At 35.2% G+C, this 15,213-nt stretch overlaps 1 protein-coding gene across 1 annotated transcript in view; it reads left to right on the top strand.

Moving 5' to 3' along the window:
- The window catches only part of ADGRV1 (adhesion G protein-coupled receptor V1), a 503,501-nt gene that overhangs the window by 96,869 nt on the left and 391,419 nt on the right, over positions 1-15,213 (top strand). The window contains exons 26-34 of the mRNA XM_019734240.2: positions 525-605; positions 1,996-2,135; positions 3,710-4,319; positions 7,474-7,689; positions 9,144-9,359; positions 10,068-10,312; positions 11,552-11,733; positions 12,509-13,320; positions 14,979-15,188. Coding sequence (XP_019589799.2) covers positions 525-605; positions 1,996-2,135; positions 3,710-4,319; positions 7,474-7,689; positions 9,144-9,359; positions 10,068-10,312; positions 11,552-11,733; positions 12,509-13,320; positions 14,979-15,188 — 2,712 coding nt within the window. The remainder of the gene's footprint in view (positions 1-524; positions 606-1,995; positions 2,136-3,709; positions 4,320-7,473; positions 7,690-9,143; positions 9,360-10,067; positions 10,313-11,551; positions 11,734-12,508; positions 13,321-14,978; positions 15,189-15,213) is intronic.

Genomic DNA, 15,213 nt, shown 5'->3' with positions numbered 1-15,213 from the left:
GAGGTTTTTAGACTGTTCTCCTAGGGTTCTTTCCATAATGTCAGTTGCAAAAGGGAGATCAAGGCTGAGAATGGTAAATAAGGTGGGAATTTGAATGTATTCCTGGAGGTAAATATTAGATGCATTTCCCTAATTTTGAATCGGTTGTTGTGAGTGGTAAGATGACTGTCACAGGTATATAGGTCTAAGTGTAGGCTTATACACACAAACAAATATTTTTAAAATATTTAAAATGCTAAAAGCAATTTATATTGCTATAAGTGAAAATTTATAATTAAATTGGCAGAAATGGAGATAACAATTAAAACTTATGTGGAGTATTTCTTGAAGCTATGAATGAAGTTTCTGTAAATTGGTATCTTCACTAATGTTATACCTTTTTTTTGTGTGGGAAGAATGCATGTCATTGGATTAATATTGCTGCATTTTCCTCATTGCTGGATATGTTTTAAGAGCTCTCAATTTTCTCATTGTGTCAATGTGTGTTCTGTGGGTTGTGTCTCTGTGTGTCTTTCCTTGTAAAGTGACTGAACTCTTTAGGGTTGATGGCAGTGGTAGTGGTGATGGGGACATGGAATTCTTCCTTCCAACTATTCACAAACGTGGTAAGCAGCTGTTCCAAGGCCATTTACTGTTCTGTATTTTATCTTTTTAGACACAACAACACTAACCACTTGTTGATACCTACTGTGTGCAGGTCCGTTGTATATTTTATCTCATTAACCACCACAGCAACGTTCAGAAGTGTTATTTGCTCCATGTCATGAAGTATTATTTGTTTCATGTTGTAGTCATCCAGCTAGAAAATGATCAAGTCAGAATCAAGTCTTTCCCTCCAACGCTCAGACTCTCCTCTGTGTATTAGCCTACTGCAGTGTCCTGATTCCAATTGTAATAGAAATTTGGCTTGAATGTCATTTACAGAAGTGATTGAAAAACATTTTAGATAGCTTTGAAGCCCTAAAAAGAGATAAATAGAACATTTATATTTTCATGTTAAATGTATCACTTTGATTTTCTTTACAAAAAGAACCATAAGTCTTTATATGTAGCATTTAATCAAAACAAGCGAGACAAAGAAATTAAGAAGAAAATAAAAAGAAACGGGGAGAATAAGTTGCCAATTAATGGGAAGGAATACAGAAGAGAGGATGTTGGTTGAAGTAGATTCATGTACAAACATGATTCAACCTTTACTTCAAATATTTTTATTCGTATTAGGAGAGAATACATAGAATACCTGTTTCTTGAGGGAGAACTCTTTCTAATCCTCAAATGCTCATTTTTCACAGTGTCAGGCTTTATATTTTAGTGTCAAAACTCATGGCCCCACCCAACTCATTCCTAATTTCTGTCAATGTGTCATGTAACCTCTATTTAATTACCACTTTTGGGATCGTTCACTTTTTTGTCTGCATCAATTAATACAACATAGGAGTTGAACATACTTCTCAGGAAAAAAAATTAAATACTTCTTCAGTTATAGGATTAGACTCTTTGGAACCAGGAGAGGTAGATCTATAATGTCATAATATGCTGAAAAAATTGTCCTAGAATTAATGCACATTTGGAAACCAAGAATCTGTTCAATCAGATTGATGAAAATCATAGGGAAACCACTGTTTCATAAAGGTAAGACTCATTTGGCTCATGTTCTTCTGAGGTCAGTAAAGGTCGTGGGAGACTTTCTTCATGTATTCTGTGTGGAAGAATGTTCTCTTTCATAGAGAAGAAAAAGGAAAACAAGTTTTCCTTATTCATCTGCAAATGCTTATGCAGCACTTGTATATCACATTGGTGCCAAAATAGAGAAGGGTCATTAAAGCATGAATATGTGTGGCAACCATTGGTATCTGCCTTTCTTTCTAAAATAAATTAGAAGTATGTACAGTGAATGGTACAACTCTTTTCAAAAGGTTGTTCCTTGCCATTTCCTTGAGTTTGTAAATTACTGATTAACATTTTGTTACTCTCTGTTGGAACTTATTCATGCAGCCAGTTTAGGAGTGGCTTCCCAAATTCTAGTGACAATTGCAGCCTCTGACCATGCTCATGGTGTATTTGAATTCAGCCCTGAGTCACTCGTTGTCAGTGGAACTGAACCAGAAGATGGGTACAGCACTGTTATATTAAATGTGAGTACATTTTTCCCGTCAGTCCTAGACACTTTCTGTTCTTTTAAAACTATTTTATTGTATTAAGAAGGTGTGCTTTATGTTAATTTTTTCTATATAGAAGGAAGGGAATTAACCTAGTGGCATAAACAATACACACTGATAATTGAATATTGATTTGGTATTTGTCTTTAGTTTTGTATTTAATTTTGTATACAAATTTACCTTCTGATTCTGAGGATTCCTGACTCTAAGGAACGTAATGGAGCTGTTCCTCATAGATTTTTGTATTTATATAGGCTGTGGTAACAAATGTGTCCAAACCCTCAGTAGTTTAATACAAGAAAGATTTATTTATCACTCATGAATATGTCCCCAACTTAATCATTAATCACTTAGGGATTGAGGAGTAGAGAGACTTCATCTCAGCAGGTGCTTCTGTATTCATGGAGGCAGGAAATGTGGATCTGGGGAATTGTGTACTGGCTCTCACAGCTTCTTTCTGGAAGTGATTCACAGCATTTCCACTTACATATCCTTGGTCAAAGCAAGTCACATGACCATGCTAATGTTATCCAGTGTTATCCAGTGCAATCCTGTCTTATCTGTCTCCTAGAAGGAAAGAAAACCTAAACCATTTGTGAACAGCAATAATAACTCCATGTGTATGGGTCTGTGTGTGTGTGTGTGTGTGTGTGTGTGTCTACTCTGCGTTGTCCCACTAGGAGTTAAGTAGGATTCTATTGTTAAATTACTCAGAGGACTGAGAAGCTTGCGCAGCTTCCTCAGACTATATACAAATAATGAAGAAAGATCACTCAAAATATATCTCGTCTGTACTCTTATGGCAGATCTTCAGTAAACCATTGTGGAATAAATTGAACAACTTTAGCAAGGATGACTAATTACTCAAGAAAGAAAATGTAAAAGGATTACAATAAAGGATCAAGTTTTTAAAAATTTCTGGCTCAAATTTTACTTTGACCTAACATTTATATTTTAGCTATAAATAAAAATTACTGTTAGTTGGGACTAATTTGGAGCAGCTTTTTATTCTTAACATGTTATTGACAAAAGGCATTTTATCTTTCTTAGATATATTTTATATAACCTTGGGTCAAATAGGTTTTTTGGTGAGTTTGTTTTTCATATTATATTGAAGACAAATGGAAATGTAATTGTTTTAAAAAAATGAGTTTTATGGTTAACTTTTCAGGAAAATATTACACATGTTTCTTAACATGAAGTATATACTATCTTTGCAGTAAGTAAAAAATTTCATGGATGTGTGTAAATATAATAAATCTTTAATTACATTTGCTTTATTACTTATATAGATTTTAATTGCAGAAAAGATACAGTTACAAACTGAAAATGTTCAATCAGTCTTTTGTTTCTTGTTTCATGTGACAGTTGCTTTTTAAGTAGAACTCTCTGAGGGTTTTCAAAAATGGGTAGTACATTGTCCATGCCCTCAAGAACCTTATGTTTTTGAGAACAGCTTGTATAAAATAAAAATTTAATATCTTCCTATCATTATGTATAAACATCTAAATTGGTGGTTTTAACACATTATAATATTCAATATTTTATAGATTATGAGAAGTCATGGAGCACTGTCTCAAGTGACTTTGCTTTGGAGCGTAGACTCTGATCCTGATGGTGATCTTGCCTTTACCTCTGGCAACGTCACATTTGAAATTGGGCAAAAAAGTGTCAACGTCACAGTGGAAATACTGCCGGACGAAGACCCAGAACTGGATAAGACATTCTCTGTGTCAATCCTCAGTGTCTCCAGTGGCTCTTTGGGATTTCATGCTAATGCCACGTTAATAGTTTTGGCTAGTGATGATCCTTATGGGATCTTCATCTTTTCTGAGAAAAACAGACCTATTGAAGTTGAAGAAAGAACTCAGAACATTACGTTGTCAATAATAAGGTTAAAAGGCCTCATGGGAAAAGTCATAGTCACATATGCAACATTGGATGATATGGAAAAACTGCCTTATTTTCCACCTAATTTAGCCAGAGCAACTCAAGGAAAGGACTATATACCAGCTTCTGGATTCGCTCTTTTCAGAGCCAATCAGAGTGAGGCAACAATAACTATTTCAATTTTGGAAGACGACGAACCAGAAAGGTCGGAGTCTGTGTTTATTGAACTACTCAACTCTACTTTAATAGAGAACGTACAGAATCGCCCAAGTAAGTAGCCATTGTTATTGTTATTATTATTGTTATTATTAGAAATAAGAATACTAAAACAATAAATTAAGAATTTGGTATACTAGAAACTTCTATAAAAATAGTAAGCTCTAAATTTGAAAGGATCATCTTACAAAAGTTGATAAGGTAAATGGAAGTGGGACACTTGAAAACATGAAATCATGTTTTAAAGTCTGTTATATTCACAGATTAAATTTTCAGAAGTGTCTATGTAATCCAGGGTAACTGACCGCTAGTACTATTGTACTGTATATTGCAGCTTCTAAAGCATTCTGGAATCAATTTGGGGATTCCAGGGACAATACTGGTAGCAAGAGCCTCTCTCATCTTGATCTACTCTGGAAGATTCCTCAACCAGCAGAGGCTCATTGTATTGGTGAGGAGCATGTGGATATGGCACTTGTACGAATGGAAGGATGACAGGGCTGTGTAGCAGTAAGAAATCCTGTAGATTTGTGGGTCTCTGTGAGAGCTGAGAAGGCACTGGTTAGGGATAAAAAGGAGGAGTGGTCCACTTTGGGCAGAGGATCTGGTACAGCAGCTTCTGCTGGAAAGTAGCAGCCACTCCCCCTGGGGTTGGGGCGCAGTGGCCTTGCAGAGAGAGTAGGGTGGTAATGAAGCAGAGTGGGCTTGAGCTTATGAAGCAGAAGGCAGTTATTGTGTTACAGCTTGTTCATGAATTACATCTTTCTAAATGGGCATCTTACTTTAGAAAGGTGAGCAGAATCTAGATTTCCTGGAATAAGGGAACAAGTAAAGGAAGAAATTGGTGATATTAATTTAAGGTCAATTAATTTAAGGACAATATTTATATGAAAACAAGCAAAACCTTCTGAAGGAAACTATGATTACATAGTCCAAAGAGTAAGATTCCAAAATCTGTGTGTTGAATATATTCTGCCACATCAATTAAGGTTTCCTGCAAGTCAATTTTTTTTACCTTCCTGTAACATCTGGGTGGATATACTGGATAGTGAGCAACGTTCTTGTACACAGTGTAGCTAACTGTACTGCAGGGTGGTAGAAGGAAATTTACTGTATAGGGCGAATGCTAACATTAAATTTTCAGATGACAGTCAAGGATAAAATTCTCACACAAGACTTCATCCCTTATTTTCTTAGCAAGATTTAGAATCAGTTAAATAGTAAATAAATTGAAATAAAACCCAATAATTAGTCTTATTAAGTAAGAATTAAATAACACAGATGGTTTTCAAGGACCTCACAGTTTTTTGAGTGAGGTGGAAATAAAACAGGAGGGAGAATCACATAATAACAGTAGCTAGGAGTTGTGGGTGCTGGTGTCAGATAATTCACGTTCCATTGTATAGTAATAAACTTGGACATAATCTTTTTTACCCTCAGTTTTCTTATTTATAATACAGAAATATTACGGGACTTAAACAGGATAATATATGTAAAGATCAATAGTTTGTGGCAAATGTAAGCATTCAGTAATATGCATAATTATTAATAAAGTGGTATTTGCAGAATATCAGTGTGCTATGGGGTGGGAAAAACAATTGGCATGTTTTTTATGCTTGATTTGTTTCTGGAACCATGCAGCATACTTGGGGCAATTCAGAATAGGCATAAGCTAGATGTAAAATAATCAAAGAACAATTAAGTGCAAATCTGTGTGAAATTGACTCAAATTTTCGTAGGCAAAATAAGTGTAGGGCCTGGTAGGGTCTCTGTTACTCTGCCCTGAGTGTAATCATCAATGTGCAGGAGAGCAGCGTGAGAGGATTGCACCTGTACAAGGGCATAGGACAGTGTGAATAGCTGTGGATAGATGAAGGTTTTATACCTGGTTTGATGAGAAATTGTATAAAGGGAGCAAGAGATTAGACAAACCCATATAGGATGCCTCTTGATTGTGTTTACCAGGTACTGGAATAATCCCTTAGGTGACTTCCTCAACGTCTTTTTGCCTCTGCTTCCTCATCTGTAAAGTGGGGATGTGTAACTTACCACATACAGATGGAGTGGGAATTAAATGACTTGATATAAGAGACGTGCTTAGAACAATGCCAGGCAAATACTGCATGCTCAGAAAATGTCGTCTGCTGCTACAATTCTCTATGTCACTGTTATTCTTTCCTAATTTAGTTGGATTTAATTATGTTGATTTATACTTTGTAACTTTAACTAGGATATAATTTAGCATGGACTGAGCCTATATCGTTGAAATTAAATGGTGTCATTACTTGTATTTAGATTAAATTGACTGAAAATATAAAATTCTATTCATTATCACATACTTCCAAATACCACAATTGTTAGAGATATTCTAAATATGAACTCAAAATTGTTTACTTCTAAAAAGAGTTTTTCGACACTTCATTTGTGTTAAAAATTCACTTTTTAAATTGTTTTGGCAAGGTCGCTGGTTGGAATTGAACCTAGAAAATAAATGAGAGTTTTTGGAGGGTCCTAAGTAGCTTCGACATAAACTTTGCTCTCTCGAAAATGAGTGGAAAGTAGGAAGCGAGCCATAAAAGTACAGTGCATACTCTGTTATGGCAGCGCTAAGATAGCGTTGAGGCTGTTTTTCCAGATGAGGTAGTTGAGTGACTGTTAACTAAGAAGGGGCAGGGAAGCAAGCAATGAGAGGCGGTAATTTAATTAGAGTATGAGGATTTGCAGCTGGTCTTTGAGAGCAAGTAGCTGAATTACTTTCCTACTCAATTTGGTAACTGAAATGCTGTTTTTTAAAAATGTTATGACATGCTGGTAGCTAATCAGAAGATCATAATTCTGAAGGTTTCATCATTATCTCTTATAATATTATACCGAGTAATGATTTATTATACTCCAATCACATTTTGTCTTTTGACAAATTTCCAATACTTACTAAAATATCCCTGTAGATGAACTATTTCTCTGCTAAGGATTCTATAATAAAAATCTCCCTAGAATGTGAAACTATAAAACTTTCTGCTTAATTTATTTTTGTTTCCCCAATGTCTAGTTTAGTGCTGGTACATAGCAATTAATAAATATTTTTTGATATAAGTAATAGAAAGCACCAAGCGATGATCCCGTATAGCTGATGGAATCTTGCTGAGGTTTCTTGACTTTTGGCTAGTTCTTAGAATTTTAATATGTTTGATTTTCTTCTGTCTTTCAGTTGCAAATTCTCCACGCCTTGGGCCTAAGGTAGAAACTATTGCGCATCTAATTATCATTGCCAATGATGATGCATTTGGAACTCTTCAACTCTCAGCACCAATTGTTCGAGTGGCAGAAAATCACGTTGGACCCATTATCAATGTAACTAGAACAGGAGGAGCATTTGCAGATGTTTCTGTGAAGTTTAAAGCCGTGCCAATAACTGCAATAGCTGGTGAGTAAAGACATCTAAGAAGCAGTGAAGTGTTTTACAGGGAAATTTTGTCCTTAATTAACAAAGCCACTCAAAGATGTAGTTAGAAAAATCAGCCAGAAAACAATAATACTCTTGCATGTTTTTAAGGTACAGATCTAGAGCTTTTATCATATATTTATGATTTTTCTGTAATTCGTGAAAACTTGGAAAATTATATATGAGTTTAAAAGCTATGATGATCAAAACATGCACAAACCAATGAAAAGTAAACTAAGGAAAGCATTGTAAGACTTTCTCTGTGTGTACCTTTTTGGTATTTTTTAAGGGATTCCTATGTAAATGAACTGAGGAATACAGGATAAATGTACAGCCATAGGATTGCAGTGCTTGGCAAATGTGTCTTGACCCATTTATCTTTCTTGTTTATTTATTTATGGAGAAAATGGAAGAGGCAATGGTTAGCATTAATTATTTTATGTATAAGCAAAAATTTCATTGCTAAATGTAAACATTAGGAAACTGCCTTCTTTGATGGTGCAGGTACAGTATCTAAGAGGGAGATTTGCTTAACAGCAATTCAATTAGGATCTTTTTGTCATGCACTCAAAGGAACATGAGTGTGAATGGATGGGGTAAAAGGCTTGATTTTTAAAAAAATAAATCACCTGGATATGATACTTACTTGAAAAGATAGTAAACCAGGTTCACCTAAGTGGTCCCTAAGTGTATGTGTGTGCTGTGTGTGTGTGTTCGCGTGTGTGCGCACATATTTAGGGTGGGTAGCCCAGAGGAATGCCTGACTGTGTATAGAGGGACTTACACATTGACAGATGGTGGGCATTGATCATTGTTCTAGGAAACTCGCTCTTGGACTCCATAGGAGGACTCTTTCCTTTCCCCAAGCACTGTTTAACCAGAAACAAAGCCATCGGAGCAGTAGTATACAGTAGTATCCTTTAACCCAACTTTGTAGGAAAGTACATACTTGCCAGTTATAATACTGATGATGCTGACATGACCATATCTGTGCAACAGTATAATTTATCTCCCCAGTGAGATCAGAATTCCAGTTCTGTTCTTTATTTTAAAACCATTGTACACATTTTTTCTTTTGTAGATAAGGGACTATCTTGTGGTAATGAATGACTAGGTCTATATCTTTATCTTTATATCTGTGTATCGTCTATATCTGTATGGCAAATAGAACAAATTATGTATACATCTTTCTAAAAAATGAAAGAATGAACTTGAACACCTTTAGGAAGCCTTTTTCATTGTTTTGTCGTATCAAACCCACTTTTTCTAGCAGGACAGGTAAAATCTTGTTTAAAATACATGCAGTAAGTATTCTCAAAAAAGTATTCTGAAGTATATCCATAAAATTTGATTCATCATAGTATTTCCCTAGTATATGGAATGTTTATTGTCCTACTTTGGAATAAGTCTTAGCACTTTGCTTTTTGTCTTTGTAGGTGAAGATTATAGCATAGCTTCATCAGATGTGGTCCTGCTAGAAGGGGAAACCAGTAAAGCTGTGCCAATATATATTATAAATGACATTTACCCTGAGCTAGAAGAATCTTTTCTTGTGCAACTGCTGAATGAAACAACAGGAGGAGCCAAACTAGGGGCATTAACAGAGGCGGTCATTATTATTGAGGCCTCTGATGACCCCTATGGATTATTCGGTAACCAGACTAGTTTGTGTCTCTTTTTCACTTGTCTGTATAGAGCATACATTTCATTATTTTTAGAGATGCAGAATTGATTTGATCATGCTTTCTTTTTAACTTCCTGATATGTGCAGTGTCTTTGAAACATTCACTGACAGTGGTTAATAGTTATTAAAAAAAGAAATCAACCTCTTAGCATAAATATGGAAGTCAAACTTTTAGGCTTTTAGGTCAGATCTGGCTCCTAGATGTATTTTGTGAATCTTAGAGAGTTCTTAAAAAAATTATTTTCTTTTTACAGAAATTTACACAAAAATCTGTATTTCAGGGCTTTCTCGATAAGAAGGAAAATCTGGCAACATTGAGCTCCTTTTCCTGTATAGCATCGGTCATGGGAGCCGAATAGCAACTGTTCCTTTGGACCAGGCTTGAGTTGTACAGTTAGCCACAGAACTCACTAGACCCACTTAACTCACGACTGGTGGATGCTTGACCCCTGTGGGCATCTGTGTTTGTGATCTCTGTTTCTATCATAATGAAAAACACTTTGGAAATGTTAGTACGCCTGATCCATTTGGATCACAGCACGTTACTCTGATTTTATGGGGTTTAGCTACTTAGATTGCGTAAGGGGGAAAAAATGACTATAGGATGTCAGTTTGTTAGCTCTATGTTGACTCAGTTTCATTTTGTATTTAAAATTAACTCTGCTCTGCCCTTCAGGTTTTCAGATTACTAAATTTGTTGTAGAGGAACCTGAGTTTAGCTCAGTGAAGGTAAACCTGCCAATAATTCGAAATTCTGGGACACTCAACAATGTTACTGTTCAGTGGGTTGCCACCATTAATGGACAGCTTGCTACTGGCGACCTGCGAGTTGTCTCAGGTAATGTGACCTTTGCCCCTGGGGAAACCATTCAAACCTTGTTGTTAGAGGTCCTGGCTGACGACGTTCCGGAGATTGAAGAGGTGAGAGGAATGGCTAGTATAGAATGACACTAAATCGTACCTTGTCTTATAGTGATTAGAACAGATGGCTGTTATTGTGACATTTATAGAGGATGTCAGATAAATTCTGTAAGAATGTGCAAAATATGGAAGTGTGAAAGTGACCCTTACAGATAACAAAAACAAGAATATTCTAGAAATAGGTCTTACGCACACACCAGTTTACTAGTAGAAGATTTTTTTATACAATTACATTGTATTTTTCAAAATTTTGGTTAAATGACTAAATGCATATACATCTGTCATAATTTTTGCTATATTTGTATCATATAAACTCTTAATTTGTATCCAGTCTCCCTTTTGGCATGAAGGTGGGCCAATCTTAAATTAGATTTTGATTTTTCACTAGTTCATTCATTTATTCTTCAATAATTTTGAGAATTTACTATGTGACAAATACCGTGCTAGATATATCTGCCTGATATTTATTTTTCATGATGATGAACAAGGTGGCAAATAAAAATAGCGTCTTAGTGGGAGAGTTGATTCATCACTAACATATATATTGCCTGAAGATTATTTTATGAAATTCAAGTATTATTAAAACACAGATGTTATAAAATTATATTTAACAACATGTATTCTTTGATGGTATCAAACTTTCATAGAAGGGAAGTCTATAAAATTTCACTTGAATGCTAACTGTGTCATTATTCACCCCTGAAATATTAGATATTAGTTTATACCTATAAGATTTCTCTTTTGTTCTCTCTAAATTTAGGTAGCATTATAATATGATGTATTTTGTTTTAAATCTTCTCGGAGAATTTCCATTTAAGAGAATGTGGGGAAAAAAGGAAATGTGGAAAATAAGGCATAATAGATTAACTATTCATAAAACATATATGCAATATTTTCCCTAAATACAAAAGGTATAAGACATAAAAGTTAATTGTTGAAGTGGCAAACATAAACAGGGATCTTAAAACTGATTCACAAGATTATGTAACTGAATATTAAGGAACTCAGCCTGTATTTCTTATGTATAATTATGCTCTATTATTACGAGCTCATTATGGATTATTCTGTTACATGTTGACTTTGCAATCGTAATGGGAGGAGTTTCTTTGACTCCATTTATGTTACATTTCATTTTGTTCTTGTACTTGTATGGAAATATTTGATTTTTTTTCCCTGCATCATTCTTATTCTAGTTTCACAAATGGGATTCTGTTAAGGAAGTTTTCACTGTATTTTTAGGTTATCCAAGTGCAACTGACTGATGCCTCTGGTGGAGGTACTATTGGGTTAGATCGAGTGGCAAATATTATTATTCCTGCCAATGATAATCCTTATGGTACAGTAGCGTTTGTTCAGTCGGTTTATCGTGTTCAAGAGCCTCTGGAGAGAAGTTCCTGTGCTAACATAACTGTCAGGAGAAGGTATATGAGATGGCTAATTGCATCTGCGGGGGTAATGGGAATTATGGGGTGGCGCAAAAGGATCTCTTGCACAATAATTTAGGTTTGGTGGTTTTTATATAATGAGCATTATTATAACTTGTTAAATGTATTATGCCTATTAATATAAAGAGCTCATTACATTTATCATACCTGTTATTAAGGAAATGGATTATACATCATTGGGCTTTCTAACTCCAGAAATTTGTTTGTTTCTTCCATGATGTATTTGAGTTAGAACTTAAATACAATTAGCTTCTAAATTAAAGAACATTTAGATGCTGAAGTGGTTAATTTTCAGGTTCTGTTTTTTCTGCATTTCTTTTGTGAGACAGCATACAGTTCACTGAACTCCCTCAGAAATATAAAATATGGGGTCTAAGGACCTTGTGGCATGTAATTATATTTCCTCAAGATATATTCATGTTATTATCATTGTCACTTTTTTTCAGTGAGATCTAATAATGGAAATTAATTTTCTACTTTGTTTGATAATTTTAATATGGATATGATTTGCATACCTTGCAAGATGCATGGTTAAAAAAACGTATCATTTGATTGAAAACTAGCAAGGTTTCCTTTCATGAGAAAACAAAACATCGAAAGGCAAATGTAATTAAGAAACATGGTTATGTTTGTACAAGTGTGTTATACAGTTAAAAAGAAATGAAAAGTGTAATCAGCATTTCTCTTCTCTTTATGTAATCCACACATTGCTTTGAGTGCTTAACCTGTCTTTTGTCACTCCACGTTTTAGCGGAGGGCACTTTGGTCGGCTGTTGTTGTTCTACAGTACTTCTGACATTGATGTAGTGGCTCTTGCAGTTGAGGAAGGTCAAGATTTACTGTCCTACTATGAATCGCCAATTCAAGGGGTACCTGACCCACTTTGGAAAACTTGGGTGAATGTCTCTGCAATGGGAGAAACCCAGTATACTTGTGCTACTTTGTGCCTCAAAGAACACGCGTGCTCAGCATTTTCATTTTTCAGTGCTTCTGAGGGCCCACAGTGTTTTTGGATGACATCGTGGATCAGTCCAACTGTTAACCACTCAGACTTCTGGACCTACAGGAAAAACATGACCAGAGTAGCGTCTCTTTATAGTGGTCAGGCTGTGGCTGGTAGTGACTATGAGCCTGTGACACGGCAGTGGGCCATAATGTTGGAAGGTGATGAATTTGCAAATCTCACAGTTTCTATTCTTCCTGATGATTTCCCAGAGGTGGATGAGAGTTTCCTAATTTCTCTTCTTGAAGTTCACCTCATGAATATTACAGCCAGTGTTGAAAACCAGCCAACCATAGGACAGCCAAATACTTCTACAGTTGTCATAGCATTAAATGGTGATGCCTTTGGAGTGTTTATGATCTACAGTATTAGCCCCAATACCTCAGAAGATGGCTTATATATCGAAGTTCAGGAACAGCCCCAAACCACTGTGGAGCTGATGATCCATAGGACAGTGGGCAGCTTAGGTCAGGTGACAGTCGAATGGCGTGTTGTTGGTGGAACTGCTACCGAAGGTTTAGATTTTATAGCTGCTGGAGACATTTTGACTTTTGCTGAAGGTGAGTAGTGATTCTAAATGGATTTTACTTCATCCTGGTAAAGTCATCTTATTCAGTTTTTATGATAATGTTCACAAGGGTTCTAATTTACTATGTATATTCTTGCTAAAAATATGTGAAAGTACAGCATGGTTTTGAAAAATAAAAGTTAGTTGGCTTGTTAATGGTTGCCATGACATACATAGGCTGACATGGCCCTACATATATATCCTTTTAGTTTATTAAACAAAGAAGATTTTTAAAGGATGTGTGACTTTTAATTAGGATAACTCTTTGGTGAAAATAATTTATAAGTATAAATAGTATGAATGTTGGTGACTTCATTCATATTAAGTTATGTCAAGTGATACATCAGTTTCATACTGTTCTTAGACTTGAATGGGATCACTCTTGTAAATTTTCATGACCAATATAATTATAGATAACTTGGTCAACAAATTAGAATTAGGATCAGATTCACTGATTCTTTTTCAAGGCTGGTTGAATCATCTAATATTTAAAAAATTGGAAAGTTCATATATTTAAAATATAGTTGTTTTTTTTTGTGTGTTTTTTTTTTGCATGGGGGATTGAAAATTTAATGAGGAAGGAGTGGAGATAAAAATTTAAAGTTAGACTTTTCCAATGGCTTTAGTAACAACAAAGAAATTTATAGAGTTATATAATTACACGAATTAGTATTATCTTGAATGGTAACTTTAGCATAACATAAAACAGACTAGATTTTATAGCTAACCTAGATTCTTAGATAATCTATAGTCTTTTAGGCAGTCTTGATACTGTGAATTGATGAAATGCACCAGGGTCATGAGAGTGAGAACATGCATTCATATCCCCTTTCTCTTTTTTCCTGCATTTTCTCACTCTTTCATCCTCTTTCCAGAAAATTGGTAAGAATTAGATGAGACACCATAGGCTGAAGAGCAGAAACAGTGTTATGTTTAGAGGTGTTTAGTGGTAGGTGTCCTGTGTACTCTTGGGGTCTTAGACCAAATTGCAAAGTATATTGCTTGGCCCTTGTCGCTGTCACTCATCCTTTGACTTCCTCTTCTGCTTCCTTGTTTCATTGTTCCACATCCTAGAAACTGGTATTTGATGCTGTCATCTCATCTAGTTACCAAAAGATGACTCTCTTCAGGCTGGTTCTGTCACTCAAAATTTGTCATTTCTTTTCTGTTTCCCATTTTGACCATATTCCCTAAGTGTTTCTTTCAGGGAGGTATTGGCTTGAAAATTATTCAAAGTAATGCCAGAAGGAGAATGAGATCCCACACTTCTGGAGGGAGTTGTTTCTAAACAAAAGATGCCTTAGAAGCTCTTTCCCTAGCCAGGTCATTGTTCTAGGCCAAAGACCAGGAATAAAACCATGATTCTTTGAAATAATTGTACCCTTTAATTTTTCATAATTCAATATGTCCTCCATAATCTGTCCATACTAATACAATTTTACCGTGTTGTATATGTGAAAGGATATACATTTTTGCATATATTTGCTTATAGTGATGCTAATATTGCTCATGATATTGAACTATTATAATTCACTTACATATTTTTATTTAACTTTTTGAAATCGAAGTAATTTGGGGCCTTTCTAAATCCTTTATGATTGTTAGTGATTTTGTTACTTTGGTTTTTATTCCATTAATTTTTTTTTATAGGTGAAACCAAAAAGACAGCCATTTTAACCATTTTGGATGACTCCGAACCAGAGGATGATGAAAGCATCATAGTTAGTTTGGTGTACACTGAAGGCGGAAGTAGGATTTTGCCCAGCTCCGACACTGTTAGAGTGAACATTTTGGCCAATGACAATGTGGCAGGAATCGTTAGCTTTCAGACAGTTTCCAGATCTGTCATAGGTCACGAAGGTGGGTTTCTTTTTTTGTTGAGCAC

Source organism: Rhinolophus sinicus, linkage group LG03, assembly GCF_036562045.2.
Source record: "Rhinolophus sinicus isolate RSC01 linkage group LG03, ASM3656204v1, whole genome shotgun sequence".
NCBI classification, from domain to species: domain Eukaryota; kingdom Metazoa; phylum Chordata; class Mammalia; order Chiroptera; family Rhinolophidae; genus Rhinolophus; species Rhinolophus sinicus.
The sequence above is the reverse complement of the archived record's forward strand: the minus strand, read 5'-3'. Positions and strand labels throughout refer to the sequence as shown.